We start from the raw sequence: 21,682 nt of genomic DNA on the forward strand, positions 1-21,682 counted from the left end.
CTTACTCATGGCAGGGAGTATACTATACATTTTATAGAAGGTCTGAAGCCATAATGGGGATTATATTACAGCAGCCTACAGATCCCAATGAAACAAAATAACTAGTTTTGTGCTGCTTAAATGAGTGAGAAATGATATAAAATTGTATGCCTAGTCTTTTTGGGAGGTGGAAAGGAAGGGTCTTGCTCTGTTACCCAGGCCGGAGTGCAGTGGTGCTATCACGGCTCACCACAGCCTTGAATTCCTGGGCTCACCTGGCCTCCCACCCCAGCCTCCCAAGTGCTGAGATTACAAGCATGAGCCACTGCACTCAGCCTGTGTGCATATTTGATTGTGTTAACATTACCCACTAGGAGGAAAAAAGAAGGAAATATACATAAGTGTGAACAGTAGTTATCTTAATTAAATTATTGTTCATTTTTTTCTTCCTACATCTATCTTATTTGATGCACTTGCCTCTCTCCATGTCAAGGTGGGTCACCTCTTCTAGCTCCCATACCTTTGGGCTTCCTTTTCATATTTATAAGAGAATGTTATCTGTGCCCAGCTTGGTGAACCGTTGCAAGCCTGTGGCTTTGGGCTTTCCCATCTGCTGAGAAGAGTTGCATTCCCGGTACTTATCAGAGATGACCTTTAACTCTGTGCTGCTTAATATTTTGCAAAACTTCAGTTGAAAATAAATAATATAAATGGAAGATTGCCTGGAGGTTATGTCTTTCCCTTTATAGAATTATGCTTTGGCAAAATGCCAAGAATGAGGGACGTTCTACAAAGAGGTCCAATGCAATTCAGTCACAGTAACTGCAGGGCATTTGAGGAATTGGTCATCAATGACTCAAAATACTTTTTATGAGTATCTGAGAAAACTCACTTCTGTTCTTAATACGAGGGACAACTAAGTGCTTCCTAAAAAACTTATTTTTTAAAAATCACATAACCAAATAGGATTTTCCTCTTTGCCTTAGTCACTGGGAAGCCTAGAGTCAAATTTTTATTACACAGGCATACATTTTCCATACTTACCTTTGCCATATTTATCCTTCCCCTTAGTCCTCATTTATTTTATATATTTATCTTTTTATTGTCTTAAAGTTTTTATGAACTAAGACAGTTATAAGAAGAGCACTTGCCCTACTGTTATAAAGGAAAACAAATTTGAACAACTGCTCATTGAATGATAGAGACATATGATTAGAACTTTCTTCCTCTCTTCAGTAAACAAGACAGCCAGCATCTTCTTTGGCAAAACAACAAGGATCAATGAAAAGAATAATACTTCAATATTTTCTCTATGAATCCTGGGCTGTTTTCCATAAGAAAGCTGGATCTCTTTAAGAAATTCTGAGCTGGAAAAATGTTTTCATTAAACCTATTCAAACAGTTTTTCTCTGTGGTTTGTCCTGGGAAAATGTGTTTGCATGAGTGTACCTGGTTGCTTGTTTTGCATTAGCAAAAGGACATCTTTATATTCACTTTTTAGGAAAAGCATGTATATAAGAAACAATCACATGAATTTCTGTTCCAGGGCCCTCCAGAGCAGCAATAGGTTCTAGCTCTGCTTAGCTAGAGATAAGTCACATGAGACAGAAAACCTGGAATTTCATGGCAGAGCTTTTGTATACCTCCTGTTGAGTAAAGGTTATTGTGTGATCATCATATTGCCTCTTTGGAACTCAGTAGGAAGTATTAAAAGCACATAATTTTAAGTATTAGGGGTTTGAGAAAAGATGTTTGCTGTCATGTTTAAGACATTCCCTTCAATATAATCCAGAGCTGGCTTGTTTTTCCTTCCCCAATAACTTTCTAGAAAAACTCTCATCCTTCTTTACTGAAATGGAGCTGTACCTTGTCTCAGGACTGTTCTGTAGAGTCTCAGTGGTCACTAATGCCCTTCCCCACAAACATAAGCCCCCTGTTATTAAAAAGTCAAAAGTAACAGATACCGGCAAGATTATGGAGAAAAAGGAAGTCTTATATACTATTTGTGGGAGTATAAATTAGTTCAACCATTGTGGAAGATAGCATCATGATTCCTCAAAGAAATAAAGACAGAAATACCATTCAACCCGGCCATCCCATTACTGGGTATATACCTAAAGGCATATAAATAATTATATTATAAAGATACATGCATGTGTATCTTCACTGCAACACTTCACAATAGCAGAGATATGGAATCAACCTAAATGCCCAACAATGATAGACTGGATAAAGAAAATGTGTTACATATACACTATGGAATACTATGCAGCCATGAAAAAGAATGAGATCATATACTTTGCCAGGACATGGATGGAGCTGGAGGCCATCATCCTCAGCAGACTAAGGCAGGTACAGAAAACCAAATACTGCATGCTATGAGTAAGGGCAAGCTAAATGATGAGAACACATGGACACATAGAGAGAAACAACACACAATGGAGCTGATCAGATGGTAGAAGTTGGGAGGAGGAAGAGGATCAGGAAAAATAATTAATGGGTACTAGGCTTAATGCCTGGGTAATGAATAACCTGTACAACAAATTCCCATGACATAAGTTAACATATGTAACAAAACTGTACATGTATCCCTGAACTTAAAAGTTGAAAAAAGCCCTCAACAGATGACTGTATGACTGTAAGCAACAACAGTTAAGATGCTGGAGTTAACTAAGGTCTTACTATGTGCCTGGAACAATGCAAAACTCTTTATGAAGATCTCATTGTACTTTACCACCAGCCTTCTAAGTAGGTGCTGTGGTCTAAGTGTTTGTGTCCCTTACAAATTCCTAAACTGAATCGTAATTACCAACATTATGGTATTAGAAGATGGAGCATCTGGGAGGTGATGAGATCATGAGGGATTAGAGACCTTGTAAGAGGTCTGACGAAGCTGGTTTTTACCTTCTACCATATGAGGATGCCTAGAAGTTGGCAGCTACAAGGAACAGGCCCACACCAGACACCAAATCTGTTGGCACCTTTGATCTTGGACTTCCCAGCCTCCAGAATTATCAGCAATAAATTTCTATTGTTTATGGATTATCCCATTTAAGGTATTTTGTTAGAGCAGCAGGAATGTACTAAGATACTAGGTCTATCTCCATTTTAATGCTTAGCCTCAGACCACTGAGTAAGTTGTCCAAGGTCAGACAGCTATGAGATGACAGAAACAGGATTCAAACCCAGATCTGTCCTACTCTCAAATATGTACTCTTACACATGACATCATTGGGACTCCATTTGTCCAGAAGAGCAGAAAGTCTAAATCCTCTTTCCATGGCTTGCTCACCCCAATAGAGATGAGAAGTCCTAGGTACTTGCTCATGGGAAGAGGGTCTGCCAGTCCTGCTTTCTCCCATTTATCCCCTAGAGCCAAAACTCAGTCATGCTTCTTTGCTCTCCAGAGGACCATAATAGCTTGCAACAGAAGACAGTTGCTTTAGAAAACAAAATTAGTCAAGAAACCTGGTGTCCCATGAAGTTTAAAACAGTCTTCCATTGGCTAATCCTGACATCACTAAAATGCAGGGTCACCTCCAGCTATTTCCAAAACAGTTTAAGTGAGGCTGGGCCTCTACCCCAAAGTTTCTTATGACAATATTAGCATTCCCAGAGGGTGTCTTGGAAATATGAGGGCACAGTTTAGTTGACACAATGACTGAAGGCTTTGTGTTGCTGGCTTTTAGAGGGCCAGGATTCTAGACATCCTGCAAAGCAGTGGCACATCCTACACATCAAGAAAAATGGTCTACAGGAGGCTGAGGCAGGAGAATCACTTAAGGTCAGGAGTTCAAGACCATCCTAGGCAACAGAGCAAGACCTTGTCTCTATAAGTAATAAAACCTTAGCCAGGCATAGTGATGCATGCCTGTAGTCCCAGCTACTCAGGAGGCTGAGGAAGGAGGATGAGTGGGAGCTCAGAAGTTAAGGCTTCAGTAAGTTATGATCATTCCACTGCACTCCAGCCTGAGCAAAATAGCAGGACTGTGGTAAAAAAAGGTCTATATGCCTCACATATCCAGCGATGTTCCAACAGGCATCAAGAATTTCCTCCTTATTTATAATTATCTGAGCAAAGTTTTGATTTTGTCTTATATATAAGCAAAAATTACTTTGTTATAATTTTGCTATAACTGATTTTTCCAGGAATGCAGCCAGTATGTCTAGAAAAGGGAAAATTGTTATGTATTTAAGTTGGAACATCACCAACTCTGGCTCACCATTTCAGAAAATCCATATCACTAACAGCCACACTACTTGTGATATGACAGTGTCCATTCTATTCTACTATACCAGTATCATATGGATATGCTGGCCTATGGGTGGCCACATTCATGAAGATCCTACCTGTGCAATATCTGACCACTGGATGTTGTCTTCTGGTGTGGTTTGGCCATGTTGCTATTTTATAAATTGTTTTCCTTCATGTTTCCTTTATATTATACTAAGAACATTATTTTGATTATTTTTGGTAGATTAAATATGTACAAATATCTTATCTATGATTTTCATTTCAGGACAGGGAAAGGGTACTTCAAGATATATCTTAGCTGAAGGGGCAACTGATAGTATTGGGAATCACTCTACTCTCCTGCCTAACAGCGTACAATCCCCTGTCTAGGTAATGTGGATCTTCAGGTTAAAAAAAGGAGCTTCTTTGCTCAGTGTTATCTCAGCTCAGGGTGCTCTATGCCAAAAGTGATTTGGGCTACCAGCTGCCATCTTTTTAGATTCACATGCCCAAGCCATTTGCTCAAAGCAGAATCCTTCACTTTTTGGAACAAGGCAGGATCCAATGCCATTGCTAACATCCAGCACAACTGTGTATGTCCCCATAGGCACTTTAATACAGGGACCTTTTTATTGTCCTATTGTGTTGGATCACCCAGCCCAAAGTTTTCTGTAACCTGAAATTACAAGGAGAGGAGGTGGAAAGATTTTGGTCCCTTTCCTCCCATGAGGGCCATTTAAGTCCCTATGCAAGTTTACTTACCTCTATCCTGCTTTCTTTCCTACAATTTAAAATATCTATACACTGTCCCAGTGAAAACCTCACTGTACTCTCCACCAATACTACTGATAGTCACTTTAGACATTCACTCTCTCTTTGGATCCAGATGAAATGCTATAAAAGGCCAGAGGCTGAGCAAGAATTATTTCCTTTTCCCAACTGAAGAAAGTAAGGCTCAGAAGGAGTTAAGGGACTTTGGCAAGGACATAGAGCTCATGAATAGCAGAGCCTAGACAAAAACCCTAGCTTGTGAATCCAAATGCCAGGGTCACACCATATTAAGGTGATGAAAAATTTTACAAAGCCATCTTAGTGTCAAACAAGTTCCTTCTACAGCATTGCTTTGAAAGTTTTTTCTTGACCGGGCGTGGTGGCTCACACCTGTAATCCCAGCACTTTGGGAGGCTGAGGCGGTGGATCACGGAGGGCAGGAGATGGAGACCATCCTGGTCAACATGGTGAAACCCCATCTCTACTAAAAATACAAAAAATTATCTGGGCATGGTGGTGCGTGCCTGTAATCTCAGATACTCAGGAGGCTGAGGCAGGAGAATTGCCTGAACCCAGGAGGCGGAGGTTGCGGTGAGCCAAGATTGCGCCATTGCACTCCAGCCTGGGTAACAAGAGTGAAACTCGGTCTCAAAAAAAAAAAAAAGGAAATGTTTTCTTTCTTTCTTAAGCAAGGTAACTAGAGTCATCCTCTAGACAACCAGAGAAAATATTACTTACCATTTAGATGGCACTTTATGCTGAATATGGGCCAAAAACCCTTCTAACACACAACTCATGCATACTTATACCCAAACTCCCAGCTGTTACTTGCTCAGCTGCTTATTAATGGGACATGCCCACACAGCTTTACATCTTATCTGGGGCCTGCAGACTTCGTACTGAAATTCTCAAACATATCCAGCTTATTAGCCCCTGCATTCCTGAACTCAAGGTCCTACAGAACCTGAGGAAAAGCCAGAAGTTTAAAGAGTGCTACTTTTTAGTATGTTTTCCTGATCATAATGAGGAAGCTAAGGTCTCTTCATGTTCTGAAATACCATGTTGCTTTGACAAGGGCCACTCTTCCTTTCCCTTATCAAAAACTGGGCATCCCCCAGTCTCCTCCCTGGCACCTCTGAACGCTGGAGAGCAAGCCAGTGCTCTCCTGAGCATCTCCAATAGCTCACCCAGACCCGAGAACTACATGCAGCTCTGTATAGGAGAGTGGCTATAGGCTTCTGGGACCTGGAAAACTGGTGCTCACTACAACCAACGGGAGCATCTTCAGGCTGAACATAGGACACACATGGGTACCCCCGCCTCCACAAGGCCTGCTCATCAGAGGTTATATGTTATGACTGGTTCTTGATCTACATTGTCTATGACAATGAACAAATACCATAGATTTACATTTGGTGGTTAAAATTACACACAGTGGACCCTTACTGTTAACTTCTTTCCATGAAACAACTTTAGTACAAGATAAGTGTCTCTTGTATCTGGTCCAAGACTCTGTGCTGCCATGTTACAAGAGGATTACAGTACAAAGTGTCCTGTCTCTGAGAGCTTCATGCTATGTACTCCAAAGGACACAACTTCATCAAGGCTTTAAACATTTTCGGTCTGAGCTCTGATTGCAGCAGAATTTCAGTGGTTACAGAAACATGATAAGTATAGTCTGGATACAGATCACCCTTGTTAGTCACTTAAGGGGTGCTTTAAGCGTGTGCATGCTGGGGCTCCAACTGTGGGCTCCATGGTTATGGTCCCAAACATTACAAACGTCAATGCACTTGAAGAAAATGTTAAAAATAACAAAGGAAGGCAAAATTACATGGCAAAAAGAGTAATGCTTCTGTGATCGCCAACCTTACTGAACATGACGACATATATATAATGACAAAAATTCCACAGATCTACTCCCACATGATTGTAGAGATCAAGACCAAAGGAAACACAGGATGGTAGCAGGTATTTCTGGGTGAGAAAAGAGAACATCATTTTGGGGGAGAAAGGGGAGTCTTTGTGGGGGCAGGAGTTTCCAGGTGCCCACACCAAGGAATTGATTTAGGCTCTGGAAGGAAAGACACTGAAAATTTATCAGCAAAGATAATGCGTATAACAACAACAACAAGCTGAGAAAATGAATTTGGGAGTGAAATTATAAGTAGACGTCACAAAACATCACAGTCTCTTATTTAAGAACTCCATATAAACCAAGAACTCCCACTAAACTCCCAAGAAGATTTTTTTTTAATTAACCAGTGAGTATCTGGGGAGAAAAATACAAAGATCCTCCATCCCCCAAATCCAGATATCCACATAAAAAGCACAGTCAACTTGCTACTTTGGTTGTAAAACCAAATATGTACACTGCCAAGTCTAGATACAGGACAAGTATCTATAACTTAGCAAGATTTAAATGGCCAGTAACGTCTCCTACCAGAGATACTTTGATGATTAAGAAAATAAAGATTCTGGTGATGACCAGAGGCTGGGGGAGGTGGGGAGGGTGGGAATCAAAGTTGTTGATCAAAGGGAAGAAAGAAAGTATCAGACAGAAGGAACAGATTTTGAGATCTATTGCACAACAGAGAGACTACAGTCAATAATCGTGTACTGTATATTTCAAAATAACTAGGAGGGTGAATTTCAAATGTCTCACCATAAAACATAATAGGTAAGTGAGGTGATAGATATGTTAATTAGGTTAAGTTAATCATGTCACACATTGTATAAATATAGCAAAAAATCACATTGTACTCCACAAATATATTCAATTATTTTTCAATTAAAATAATAATATATTTTAAAAATAAAGAAAAAAAGATTCTAATAGAAGAGCTATTCTATCTGACGTATATTAGACTTCTTAGTACAAACTGAAGCCAGTTCAAATCAGAGACAAAGGAAATGGGAAAAGAATTTGACCTGCTGAATAGCTCCCGTTTTCACCTTCAATTTCCAAATAATCCTTCTTGCAATATTTCCGGTAATTTCTCTAATGAATTGTCTCCTGAAGTGAACTTGATTAGAGGAAATGATATTAGATCTACAAGGCACAGCTCCATTTCTCTTCATATTCTATAAATTTTCTTCCATGGGCAGAGCCTCCCAAGATTTCTTAAGTGAACCAAACAGAAGACAGGATGGAGATTAGGGGAGGTGGGGCCGGAATTAAAAAAAGAAAATACATGCAGCTTAATGATATGACTTAAATTTATTTGGAAAAATAAAACATAGAAAAAGAAGTTATAACTGATGCAAATTATAACTATTGCTTTATTTTTCCTTCTAGTTACTAACAGAATTTCTAACTGCCATACTTTGCTACAAGATCTTAATCAAAACAGCAGAGGGAAAAAGGATGTTTTATTTCCCTCTTAAGGGGGTCCTCTAAGACTCCAAGTTTTACCTGTGGTGATCCAGTTTGGTGCTAAGTCATGCTAACACACATACGACTTGGTATCTCATTTTGCTCTCATTTTATTTTTGCCTTGCTCCACAAACTGATGTTAGATGAAGGCCAGTCCTAAAAATGCCATTGTCAAGAAGAAAAATGAACTATAAAAATTTATACTATGCCTGCTTAAAGTATAAGACATGGAGTTCATCAAGAGATCTCACTTAGACTCATCTAGTTACATTAAATATCAATGCCATCTTTCTGTATGTGAGGCTTAGAATAGTCAGGGGACACTTTGCATAAACTCAGTCAGGAAGCTGATCTGTGCCTGAGCTCCTCCAAACTGCTGAAAAGGGATTATTCTCCTCAGAATTCATCTGCAGCCTCCTCCCAGGGAATGCTGATGTCATATTTGCAAAGTACTTTGAACCTACTCAGAAGAAAGGCAACACACAAACTCAAAACATTCTTCTCACACTGTGTAAGACATAGCGATCTTTTTTTTGTTTCACATTTAGAAAGCTGTCCCTCTAGCCAAGCAAGGCCTGTGATGAAATCACAGCAAAGGAAAGACAAGATCTCCCATGACCTTCATGTATCTTTTGTTGCTTGTTTTGAGGAGTCTTCTTAAAAAAATATTTTTACTTGTATGAATACTTGACATATTAATAGGGTGCATGTGATATTTTGTTATGTGTATAGACTATGTAATGGTTCAGTCAAGGTATTTGGGGTATTCATCACCTCAAATATTTATTACTACTACATGTTGGGAACATTTCAAGCTATCTGTTTTAGCTATTTTGAAATACGTAATACATTCTTGTTAACTGTGGTCGCTTTACTATCAAACATTAGAGCTTATTCCTTGTATCTAGCTGTATATCTATGTCCGTTACTCTCTCTTCATTATCACCCCCCTCACCACGCCACACCCTTCCTAGCCTCAGCTATTTGTCATTCTACTCTCTGTCTCCGTGAGACCAACTTTTGTAGCTCCCACATGAGAGTGAGAACATGAGATATTTGTCTTTCTGTTCCTGGCTTATTTCACTCAGGATAATGACCTCCAGTTCCATCCATGTTGCTGCAAATGACATAAACTTACTCTCTTTTATAGCTGAATAGGATTCCATTGTGTAGCTATACCACATTTTCTTTGGCCATTCATCCATTGATGGGCACTTAGGTCAATTGCATATCTTTGCTAATGTGAATAGCGCTGCAGTAAGTGTGCAAGTGCAGGTATCCCTTTGGTATACTGACTTCATTTCTTTTGGATAAATTAACGAAATTGCTGGATAGTACGGTACTTCTGTTTTTAGTTTATTGAGAAACTCCATACTGTTTTCCATAGTGGCTGTACTAATTTACATTCCCACCAACACCGTAAGAGTTCCTTTTTCTTCATATCCTTGCCAGCATCTGTCATTTTGTTTTGAGCAGTATTTATGCCAGCCAAGTCTCTCTCTAACTCTTCTTTGTCCTTTCTTGCAGTCCCTGGCAAATGAGAGGAAGGAAGGGAAGAAGAAATATAAACAGGGAAAACTAAACAATGATCATCCTTCTTGTAGTCACTTACTCCCGGAAAGGTGCCTAGAGTTCACTGAGAAAGCTGATTAAAAGATGTCTTCCCACATTCCAATTCAATTCCACAAATATAGTAAGCCCTTCAAATATTTAAGCCATAAGTTTTGCCTTTACAATATTTACTTCTCATAGCAGGAAAGTAGCAAGCAAAGAAGGACACTGTTCATATTGTGTGCTCAGTAACAATTGTGGAATTATGGCTAAGAATCCAAAAAACAAATATTAGAGTCAAGAGCAGTCTCAGGTATATCTCATTCCCCAAGTTTCCCCTCCCAATCCCAACATTCCCCCGCTCCATCTCTCTCTACAATGAGACCTCTCTGACTGGTGTTTCCAAATGACCTTTCATTATCTTCCTCCCAAAGCAAATCCAAGTCAAATTAGGAAGGAGGGCTGATTTGGGTCATTAACCATCAATTGTCTTTCAATTTGGTCAGCAACAATTTGGTCAACTATACAAGGAAACGTCTCCAAAAGGGTGAAACTTCTCATTTCCCTCACATGCAAACATTGTCCATTCAGAAAAACACTGAGACCCTGAAAACTGCTGTGATAAACATGACTTCTGAGAGAGTTCAATGTCTCCTGGGGGTGGCGGGAGACAGAAAAATAGAATTTCAATTACTACCAGGTCTTAAATCTGTTCCCACCGTGGTGGTTTAACAAAAAAAACCATAGCCTACTTCCTGTTATCCTATCACAAGAACAGCTGAAAATCATATATTTTTTTATTTTATTTTATTTTTTTTTTTGAGACAGAGTCTCACTCTGTCTCCCAGGCTGGAGTGCAATAGCATGATCTCAGCACATGGAAACCTCCGCCTCCCGGGTTCAAGCCATTCTCTTCTTCAGCCTCCCAAGTAGTTGGGACTATAGGCGCACACCATCACACCTGGCTAATTTTTGTATTTTTAGTAGAGACAGGATTTCGCCATGTTGGTCAGGCTGGTCTCAAATTCCTGACCTCAGGTGATCCACTCATCTTGGTCTCCCAAAGTGCTGGGATTACAATATTTACTTCTCATAGCAGGAAAGTAGCATGAGCCACTGCACCCAGTCAAATCACTCTTTATGTTCTAAAACATACTTTCTCTCTCATACAACTCATTCAAGGGCTCCTTTAAGATCTCAGTGGAAGACCCAGCTCCTGTTAAAAGTGCTTCTCCAATTACAATAGAATCCCCTTAACTCTTTGATCTGTCTATCCATTTATTCCAGACTTTTGACTCTAGGAATCATTAAGTGGTCTTTCCTCTTTTAGATGGCAAACTCTGTCATGCCTCATAACTGAGTGGGCACTCGATAATTGAATGCTATAGTGCTCTAAGAGATAACACTGGTCTACCGGCAGCAAATCCAAGAAAAACTTCCTTAGAAAAAAGGACTGTCAATTACCACTTAACAAGCCTGAGGTTTGGCTCCTGCAGAAAAAGCAAACAAAACAATAACAACTCCCCCCCCCCCCAGCAGCCACATTGCTAACGGGTTGCTACCCTCCAGTCACCTGGCATACTGTGGGTCCTACAGAAGGTGCTGGACAAGTCCTTGTTGGTAGATTGATTTGTAAAGGCATGAGATCGGTGATCTGTAATCCATCACCTGATAGGTGGACGCCAGCTGGGTTCCAAACAGTCTAGCTGTGCCCAGCTTCCGACCTCCCACCGTCCTTGGCTCCTTTACAGCTGACAAATCTAGCTGGATGTGAGATGCTGGGCCAGGAGCAGGATGCACAAAGCGAGGACTGGAGGCTGTTCTGGAACCCTAGCAAGAATTTGCATTTGTTTCTCCCGCCACAGACACCACAACATTCCTGCCTCTCTAAGGGTGTGTTCTCATTCAAAACCTATAACACAGCTTTCCTTCCATACCCCAGTGGCCACAGCTGCAGGCTTGACACTGAGTGAGTTACAACTGGAATGCACATTAGACTCACCTGAAGAGATAAAAATGCTCATGCCCAGGCCCCACTGCCAGACATGTTATTCAATTGGCCTAGAGTAGAGCTGTTCCTGTGTTGATATTCTTAAAAGCTCTCCAGGAGACTTTAATGTACAGTCAGGGTTAAGGACCACAGCCTTACATTGTTCAAATCCTGGGCCTATACCTGTAATTGCCTCTCCTGCACACTGAAGATGCTCATTTATTATATGCCAGACACTATTCTAAATGTTTTATTATAAAGGCATCCAACCCTCATAAGAAGTGGGTGCTCTTCCTACCCCTATTTTTCAGGTGAAAAACTTGAGGCATAAAGAGAGGCTAAATAATTTACTTAAGATTTCAGAGGGTCAGAGCCAGGCTTTGAACTGAGGAAGACTCACTCCAGCACCCACTCTATTAACCATTAACCAATACTGCCTCTCTGCATTCATTCAACACACAAAGGCTTTCTAGTACCACGAGTGCCCTCTAGATCCTATACAGACACAATCACCTTTTCAGATAGTCATATTTTAAAATACTCATATCCAAACAAACCGTCTCTTGATTAAAAACTTTCCATGGCTTACTAAATGCTCTGGGGATAAAAATACAAACAATATACAAATGCCTTCCTTCATTGTTCTTGCTTCTCTCTCCAGTATCTCCTCTCAGATCTATCCTCCAACAATTCCAAGTTACCTGCAGTCTTTACATCTACCATATAACACTAAAGCCAGGCTCAAAAACTGGGTCTCTCCTCCACTCTCCAGATGTAGTCATTATTAACATTAGAACTCCCCATAAATGTGTTTCTCAAATGATATAGAGATGCTAGAACATAACCCTTTCAAAGAGCCAGGCTGGAAGGAAGCATATTCATTCAGAAACTCGACCCTGCCAGGAATGTGAGCAGCAGTATAAAATTAATTTAAACCTCTTTACATAACCAACTAAGAAAACATTAAATGAATAAACTACTTCCACAAAATTATTAAAAGTTCAAAAATGAAATATCACAGCAAAATGGTAATACCTAAAGAACTTGCTGCATTACTTTAACTTGCAGGTTAAAATATTTATGCCCTAATAAGCAATCTATGGTTATCTAGTTCAGTAGAGGCCACAATGCCTCTAATTCCACAGAAACCCCCATTGTAAGAGCGTTTTAAATGCTAAAGCACTATATTCTAAAACCCCCTATAAATTACATTTATGACAAATGAGAACAATCAAATTTTGGGTGAGTCATAAGAACTATCAGAGCTTTCAAAAATAAATGGTCTAGTATTTCATCCCCGCATTGAAAACCAAAGGAAAAAAAACTCAACCCTACAAAACAAAGAACCCTGGTGAGTCCACAATGCAGCCTAGAATGTGTCCTAGATTTACCAATTTCACCTTAAAATGTAAACTACATGTGATTTACTTTACATCTCCCAGGTCTGTAAATCTACCCATTACCTCCTCTGACACCACATTCACATCTGTCATTGACTGGACAAAACCCAGTTTGTCCTTGTTCTGTCGTGAAACAGAACATCTTTCTATTAGGCCACCCAAGTCCTAAGTGATGTCCTTCCACCCAACCTAGACGAAAACTGCGCATAAACAGAGCCATCTGACTTCTCCTAAGCCTAGCTCAGAATGTCTCAACTGTGGCACCATGACAGTTTAGACTGAATAACTCACTGTGGGGCCCTATTCTGTGGACTGCGGGATGTTCAGCAACATCCCTGGCCTCTACCCAGGAGATGCCAATAGTACATCTCCCCCAGGCAGGACAGTGAAAAGTGTCTCAAGACATTGACAAACATTTATTGGGTGCTAAAATTGCTCCCAGTTGATAACCATTTGTCTAGCCTCATATTCAACCCATTTGGAGTTTCGTTCCAACCAGAAACTATTTTTACCACATTTGGCCTCATTTTTACTTTCTGAAATTGTTCAGAAGTAGTTTTTAGGCCAGGCACAGGGACTCAGGCCTGTAATCCCAGCACTTTGGGAGGCCGAGGCAGGCGGATCATGAGGTCAAGAGTTTAAGGAGTTCACGGCCAACACAGCGAAACCCCATCTCTACAAAAATACAAAACAATTAGCTGGGTATGGTAGCATGCCTCTGTAATCCCAACTACCCAAGAGGCTGAGGCAGAAGAATCGCTTGAAGTGGGGAGATGGAGATTGCAGTGAGCCGAGATCATGCCATTGTACTCCAGCCTGGGTGACAGAGCGAGACTCCGTATCAAACAAACAAACAAACAAAAGCATTCTGTAAAATTGTCCTTAGCCTTGGAATTTCAAAACCTTGTTCTTACTAGATTGTACCCTCAATCAGGATTCATTTATACTAAGTCCACATTAAGCCCTGATTTGGAATGGGGAGTTGATTTGGCCAGGTTACACAAGAATGCAGTTGTTCAAAAACAGTTCCTACTACTACTACCTGTGTTCCTTTTCTGAATGCTCTCCAGTAGGGATTCACCATGCAGTTTCCACTGGGAGACAGAGTTTTGCCTATTGCTTTCCAGCAAGTGCATTCCATCCCTCAAGAGGGCACCTCTGTCAGTTAGGTAGCAACTAAGGGAAAATTCAATCTAAACTGACTTCAGCAACAAAGGGAATTTTTTGGCTCAGGCAAAAAATGGCAGCTTTTGAAACAAGCTGGCCTGGGCTTAGGCTTACAGATTTGAGCGCCATTTATTTCAATTTCCTCTTCTCCATGAGTCAGTTTTGTCTTTTAACTAACTTCCTTCAGGGTGGCAAAATAGCAGTAGCAGTTCTGGCCTTGAGTCCACACATCTCATTACTTAGAAGATAGTTCCTTTCTAACCAAGCAAAAGCCCTGAGCTTCATCATAACTGAGTCAGCTTCTGTAATGTGCTTCGGGCTGAAGCATACAATCAATGCAAACAGAGGAAGGCCATAGGTGACTGGCTGAGGCCCTAAAACCAATCACAGTGGCTGAGGGGGAAAGTAATGTCAACGTGTTTGGAACAGTGGTTCTCAGGGTACGCTCCCGGACCAGTGGCTTTAACACCATCTGGGAACTTCCTGAAAATGCAAATTCTTGGGCCTACTGATTCAGAAACTCTTGAGGTGGGGCCCAGCAATCTATGGTATAACAAGTTTTCCAAGTGATTCTAATGGAAGCTAAAATGTGTGACCCACTGATTTTGACCATCAGGTCCTATTCATAGAGCTTAGCAGGAGTGAATCCCACTCATTTCCCTGGGCTGGCACACAATTAGAAAGTGATGGAATGGAGGCCTGAGAAGTTACCATCGAAACATTTCAGAAAGGGATGGCTCCAGAAAGCATAGCTCATTTCACTTCCTACTTTCTATGCTGAGGCTATGGGGTAGAAATCACAGTGATGAGTACTACAAACTAGCAAATTGGTTTGAAGATTATTATTGATGCCAGTATTATTAGTCTAAGGACCTTGAAGAAAAATGACAAGCATCAACCTTAGCGTTTTCTATGGGTCCTAACCTACTCCCTTAGGAAAAATTTGACAAATTAATGTATACAAATATGACAGAAGTAAACCTACTTAGCAATTAAAACTGTATTGAAGAAAGCATTCTCTAAAACAGTTCCTTAATCATGACTAATCCTAATAATCAACTGGAATAGGGTTACATATACAGATTCCTGGGCTTTACCCTAGACCAACTGAATCCCTCATCAAGGGAGGGGCCTGAGAATCTGTAGTTTAACAGACATTACCAGTGATTCACATGGATTATACATGTTTGGAAAATACTTCAAAGAGATAAAGCCCAAAAACCCAGGTGAAAAATCTCATGGAGGAATTATTTGAAAGCTTCTGACTAATCAAACCGCAGTTTCTTCCTTTTGTTTTCTATTTTTATTTTTTTCAAGACAGGATCCCCTGTGTCAACCAGGCAGCAGTGCAATGGCATGATCACAGCTCACTGCTGCCTCACCCTCCAAGGCTCAAGCAATTCTCCTGCCTCAGGCTCCCCTCCACCCCCAATAGCTGAGACTTACAGGTGTGCGCCACCACATCCAGCTAGTTTTTTGTATTTTTTTGTGAGGTTTGCTGTGTTGCCCATGCTGGTCTTGAACTCCTGAGCTCAAGTGATCTTCCTGCCTCGGCCTCTCAAAGCGTTGTATTATAGGCATAAGCCACTGCACCCAGCCTCCTCTCCTTTCTTTAATGCACTCCCTCACTATTGGGGCCTCTAACTAATGTTTCTTCCTCTAGTCTGACCCTATCCCACACCCTAAACGTGTTGCTTTTCATACCATTGTCAGAGTAAAAGAAACTTGATGTCAGGATTCTGATCAAAATCTGTCACTAGTCCTTACCATGGCTTATAGGATAAAATTCAAAGTCTTAGCATGACACTCTAGACTCCAGCTAATCTAGTCTTTGCCTTTCTTCTTCAACCTTACCTCACATCGTTAGTCCACTTGAACCCCACCCTTGAACTGCCCTGAATTCCTTCCATTGCCTTGAATACATGCTGCTCCTTTGTGCCCCCTGCTCATCATGGTTTTCCTTCCTTCTTCCCCTGATGTATCAGTCAGGCTATCACCAGCTAATGCCAAGGTAACAAAATCTCAGTAGATGAAGATGACAGTGATTTACAACTCTCTCACCTGGTCTATGTTAGGGGTGGGCAAATTTTTTTTTAATTTTTCTAAAGGGCCAGGTGGTAAATATTTTAGGCTTTGTGAGCAAGGTACAGTCTCTATTGCACACCATTTCTCTTCTTTGTAAAACTCTTTTAAAATGTAAAGATCGTTCTTATTTGTAGGCCATACAAAAACAGGTGTCTGACTAGACTTGGCCCATGAGTCCTAGTTTGCTAACCTCGAACCATTGTAAAAGACACATAGACAGCAGGAACTACTCACGTGGGTAGTTCTAAATGAATCTAATCACTCAGAGACCTGGACTAATGCAGCCACCTCTTAAACATTTGCTGGCACCATGCAGACAAAAAGAGAGTCTCACATAAGCAATTAAATGCTCCAGTCTAGAAATGGCACCCTATAATGCAGGCTCACAAATAATTAGCCAAAGTTAGCCTTTCGACCCCATCCAACCAAGGGGGCCAGGATGTTCAATCCTACCATACGTCCAGAAGTAGGGAGAACTCAGATTACTGGGTGAAAATGATATATAAAAAAAAGCTCAAACGCTCTGTCAAGCCTTTTCTGATACCCTTATCCTGCAGCCAGAATAGTTGCTTCTTCCTTGCAATCGTATAGCACTTTAAGCATCTCTTAATCAGGGTGCTGTACATAGGGTGCTACAACTGCCCACTTGCCTGCCTCCTCTACCAGATGCTGAGCTTCCTAGACAAGCACTTCTATATGCTCAATATGTGTTGCTTCAACAAATAAATGAATGTGGTGGTTGTAGGAGTGAATGGGGATCCTCTTTGCATTTACCTGAAGGCATTAGGAATCCGGCAGTGTCAACTCTGAACCCAGTTAGTTCAACCACTTCAATCTTCACTTATGATCAATTAGCTCAGTTAGTTAAACCACTTCAATCTCCACTTATCATCAGTTTATCTCTTTAGTTATTACTTTCTATCATAATCAAATGTATTTCTCCATACAACCTTTTTCTTCTAATAAACACCTTACAGAGAGCTGGTCCTTGAGCAATTTGATATTAAGTACGTTGGTTTTGTTTTCAGTTTACAGGTCAGGAGGCAGGCACAAAGAGGCACAGTGATTTTTCCCAAGTCACACAGTCAATCAGAGATGGAGCCAAAAGATATGCTTTCTTTTGAGTCAACAAAAAAGCCACAAAATTGAACATAGAGCTGCAGCGAAGTTCACCGAAAGTTTACTTATAACTCTTGGAAAATTATAAAATACTCACATGTTTTTCAAGGTAAGTCTTATACCATATCAAAGTTTAGCTTGTAGTGTTCATATTTGAGTAAAATATTAAAAAGAAGTCACATGACTGTTTATTAACACTGCCCCTTTTGGTATTGATTCTACCCATCCCCTGTACTCCTTTCCTCTTCTGTAAAGTGACAGCTTCCCATCAGAACCCTGAGAATATGAAAGACATCGTGCACTGAGGTTTTCCCATTACATCTCAATGCCCATTAGGTGAATAACACTGGCATGCATCTTCACTACTAAATGTCATAAAAACAAATTTTAGTTGTTTCACATGAAGGCTGCGTGGCTGCTGCAGTTTCTAACAACTATGTAATCACAGGGTAGGCAAAATAGCATTCAAAATGAGCTATAGTGCAAGATCCCATCCTTACCTAGAGTTAGTCCCTTTCATGCTTAGCAGTCATGATCTGGGTATCTTTGGTCCCACAGAAACATATCCTGACTTGGAATTTTCCTCTCCTGTGTGTCTCCTAGATATGGAGTTCCTAATAAATGTCTCCCCTGACTGCTATTCTTGACAAATTCCCAGGAGAAGCAGAGCAAGGAGAAGACAGGGAGGCAGTGCCTCCTACTCTTCAGATCACCAGCAGAATAGACTCGGAATATATTATTGAAATCTTTCAAGTTTGAAACAAGATTAAAAACAACTTTTTTAAAATACCTAAAAACCTTTTCTTTCAGAAAGTGGAATCGCTCGATGTGCCCTCCCACTCTGGTTAAACGGTTAACAGACCACAGCAGACAATGCACCTCAACCGGGGCTAAGCGTGCAAGAAAACTGAAGTACACAAAAAACAAATTACAGGCTCAGGGACTGTCAGGCATAAAAGAAGAATAAATCCTTTCTAGGAGTCTTGCCTTTGCTTCCTTTATTCTTTCCTTAAGTCTTGTAATTGAATGTTACGAAGTACATCAAGAAGAATAAACCTATGGGGCCCCTCTCTTCCAAACTAGAAAAGGTTAAGCTTTTAATTACAGGCCCTCAAACTATCATTTTGTGCAATTAGCAATTAACTATAATCGTTGATGAGCGAATGCAAAGCTGCGCTAGCAATTTCCCTTCTCCTCATCCCAGGCTGGGTTATTTTAGTCTTGTTCTATTGCAGAGGATCCGCCACAACGGCGTGCACTCTCTCTTTCAAACACACGCTCTCTCTCAAAGACACATTTAGTTTTTAGCAAAATGGCATCTCAGCGTGCTACTGACACAGGCATCCCGAACCCCATATTTGAGCAGCCCAGACGTTTCAAGCCCCTCCGCTCCGCTTCATCACTTTCTGAGTGGAGAGGAGGCCCGAAGAAGATGCTACCTACCAGCCTCTCTCAGGGGCGCAGGAGAGGGTGGTAGAGAGATGCTTGTTGCCCCTGGAAACTGCAAGTACCCCCCAGCTGCACGGCCGGTTAGTGGGGAAGCCGTGGCAGTAGCAGCGAGAGTTGCATCAGCGCTAACTGCTGCCGCTGCGTGTTCAGTTGGCGGCTGCCGGGAGGGCACTGTAATGACTGTAGGGAGCGCACAGCTGCGGCGGCGGCAGGTTCCCTGGATCAGGAAATTAGGACAGGCACCGGGGATTGGAGGCGAGGGCGGTGCGCGAGCCAACCAGCGGCCGCCCCGGGCCCCCGTGAGCCCCAGGCGGACGCGCAGAGAAGCCGGGCCCCTAGAGCAGCCCGGGTGGCGGCGGCGGCGGCGGCGGCGGCCACGGCCACGGCCACTCACGCACGCACGCTCACACTCGCACACTCCCGGCGCGTGTAAGAGGAGCGCGTCGAAGGAAAGGAGAGCTGAAGCCGCCGCGCGCCCGCCCGCCCGCTGACCACTCCCCCCTCCTGCCCCCTCCCCGCTCCTCACCCCGAGCTCCAGCGGCCGCCGGTGTGGGTGCTCCGCTACCGACTCCTGTCTCTTCTGTCCTCTCCTCTGCTCTCGGCTCCCCACCCCCTTTCCCTTCCCTACCCTCCCCTTTCCTCCCCTCCTCTACAGCGCCTGCATTATTTTCTGCCCGCAGGCTCGGCTTGCACTGCTGCTGCAGCCCGGGGAGGTGGGTGGGTGGGTTGGCTGGCGGGGAGGAGATTGTGCAAGTTGTAGGGGAGGGGGTGCCCTCTTCTTCCCCGCTCCCTTCCCCCCCAACTCCTTCCCCCTTCTTCTCCCCCTTCCTCCTCCCCGCCCCCACCTTCTTCCTCCTTTCGGAAAGGCTGGTAACTTGTTGTGCGGAGTGAGCGGCAGCGGCGGCACCATCCAAGCGGGCACCATGGGCACGTCCGCGCGCTGGGCGCTCTGGCTGCTGCTCGCGCTGTGCTGGGGGCCCCGGGAGAGCTGCGCCACCGGAACCGGTGAGTGAGGACGCGCCCCTCCGCCTGCGGCCGGGACCCAGCCGAGGCACCGGGGGACCTCGAGGCGCAGGTCTCCGTTTGCCCACCCGCCTCCTAGGAGGCGCCTCTCGGCTCTCCTCTTTTTCTTTCCCTCCCCACCGTGGTGGCGCCTCTGAGCTGTCAGCGCCGCGGCCAAAGGGAGCCGGGCTTGGGGGACAGTGGGGTTTGGGGTGTCTTGACGTTTCTCCCGAACTAGTCTTCGATGCCTCACACCGCGGCCCCCAAAGCCACTGCTTTGCCTCGTTTCTCGCCCCCTTGACAGGGGCTGAGGAATGTGAGCTTCTGAGCATTGAACAATGGTTCTGCCTCTTCTGCCAGGCGGAGTGTTACAAGGAGGCAGAGGGCCGAGACGTGCGCGACAGCCGGGGGTGCGCCCCTCGGACCTCGGGGAGTGTGGGGGCGGGCGGTGGGCTAAGGGGCGCGTCTCCGGGGACGCGGGCTGCCAGGTGCCGGCCAGGGCTCAGAGTCCTCCGGCGGCCGTGAGCGGGCGCACGTTCGGTGGGCGGCAGCCAGGAGGCTCCGCGGAGCCGCGGGCAGTGCGCAGCGTGCGCACCCAGACTGCGACTCCCCCGGCGCGGGCCGCCTCTCCCGCGTGCGGGGTAGGGGAGGAGCGGGGCTTTACGCGGGACTCTCCTGTGGGTGCTTCTCCCCTCCCTTTTCCACGCCTCGGGCGGCATTTGGAAACCTCTCGGGTCTCTCGTGCAGCTGAACGGGGAGTGGGAGTGGAAGGAAGACTTAATCAGGTTAGTTTGCTGATTCCTCCTTCCCAGTGACGTTTCCTCGAGAGGAATTGAGTCCTAGGCTAGTGACTGTAATTAGCCTTCATTCTAAACAATAGATCAAAGGAGCAGCGCGAGAGCGAGTGTGTGGCCCTGTCTTGTTGAGAAGGGCGGTGGTGACCACTGTCGGATCCCTGGAGTCTACCGCAGGCGCCTGGGGGCCCCTGCCTGGTCTTCAGCCACTCTCCCACTTGGGGCCTCATAACTTTCCAGGACAAACCACAGGAAGCCCTTCTAAGAGTACTCAGTCAGAATCCTAGCGCGTCCCAGATGTGATCTTCAGATGTGAAGCCGAGGGGTTTGCTTGCCAGCTGCAGGGAATTGGGACAGAAAGCCGCCCCGGCCTGAAATACCGATTCCAGAGTCCCTAGTTCCCATCGCCAGGTGGCTTAGGGGGCTCTACTTGCCTGCAGTCACGTGCTCCTGAAGTCAGAGGGAAGTTTAAAGTATGTGGTCAAGAAGCCTCTCTGGCAATGCCTGGGGCTTTATGTCTCGAATGCCCCTGCCCTTTGGTTGCCACTGTCCGGAGCGTGTGAACTGGGACTGGCCTTTCGGCCCTCTGCGATTGGTCGGCGGTACGATCACGTTTAGGTTGGTCACATGGTTCTGCGGACTCCTAAGTGAGCAGCATGGGAAGTGTTAGTTACAAGGGAAAGTGAGACTCCACAGGCTCCTATGGGTTGTTCTTGCAAATGCCTTCTCCTGCCTGGACTCTTTAAAGAGGACGAGTGTGTAGTG

The 21,682-nt window shown here is 43.4% G+C and overlaps 2 protein-coding genes across 5 annotated transcripts in view; one reads left to right on the forward strand and one right to left on the reverse strand.

The window, feature by feature from the left end:
- LOC103793026 (uncharacterized) overlaps positions 1-20,046 on the reverse strand; it is an 89,036-nt gene extending 68,990 nt beyond the window's left edge. Inside the window, exons 1-2 of the mRNA XM_078345776.1 lie at positions 20,029-20,046; positions 19,116-19,770 (exon numbers count right to left, since the gene is read on the reverse strand). Coding sequence (XP_078201902.1) covers positions 19,116-19,770; positions 20,029-20,046 — 673 coding nt within the window. The remainder of the gene's footprint in view (positions 1-19,115; positions 19,771-20,028) is intronic.
- The window catches only part of VLDLR (very low density lipoprotein receptor), a 38,681-nt gene continuing 36,468 nt past the window's right edge, over positions 19,470-21,682 (forward strand). For all 4 annotated transcript variants that reach the window (XM_002742895.6, XM_017973349.4, XM_017973353.4 and 1 more), the window contains exon 1: positions 19,470-20,126. In XM_002742895.6, the coding sequence (XP_002742941.2) occupies positions 20,045-20,126 (82 nt within the window). In that variant the 5' untranslated portion in view covers positions 19,470-20,044. The remainder of the gene's footprint in view (positions 20,127-21,682) is intronic.

The sequence above is a fragment of the Callithrix jacchus genome, chromosome 1 (genome assembly GCF_049354715.1).
Source record: "Callithrix jacchus isolate 240 chromosome 1, calJac240_pri, whole genome shotgun sequence".
NCBI classification, from domain to species: domain Eukaryota; kingdom Metazoa; phylum Chordata; class Mammalia; order Primates; family Cebidae; genus Callithrix; species Callithrix jacchus.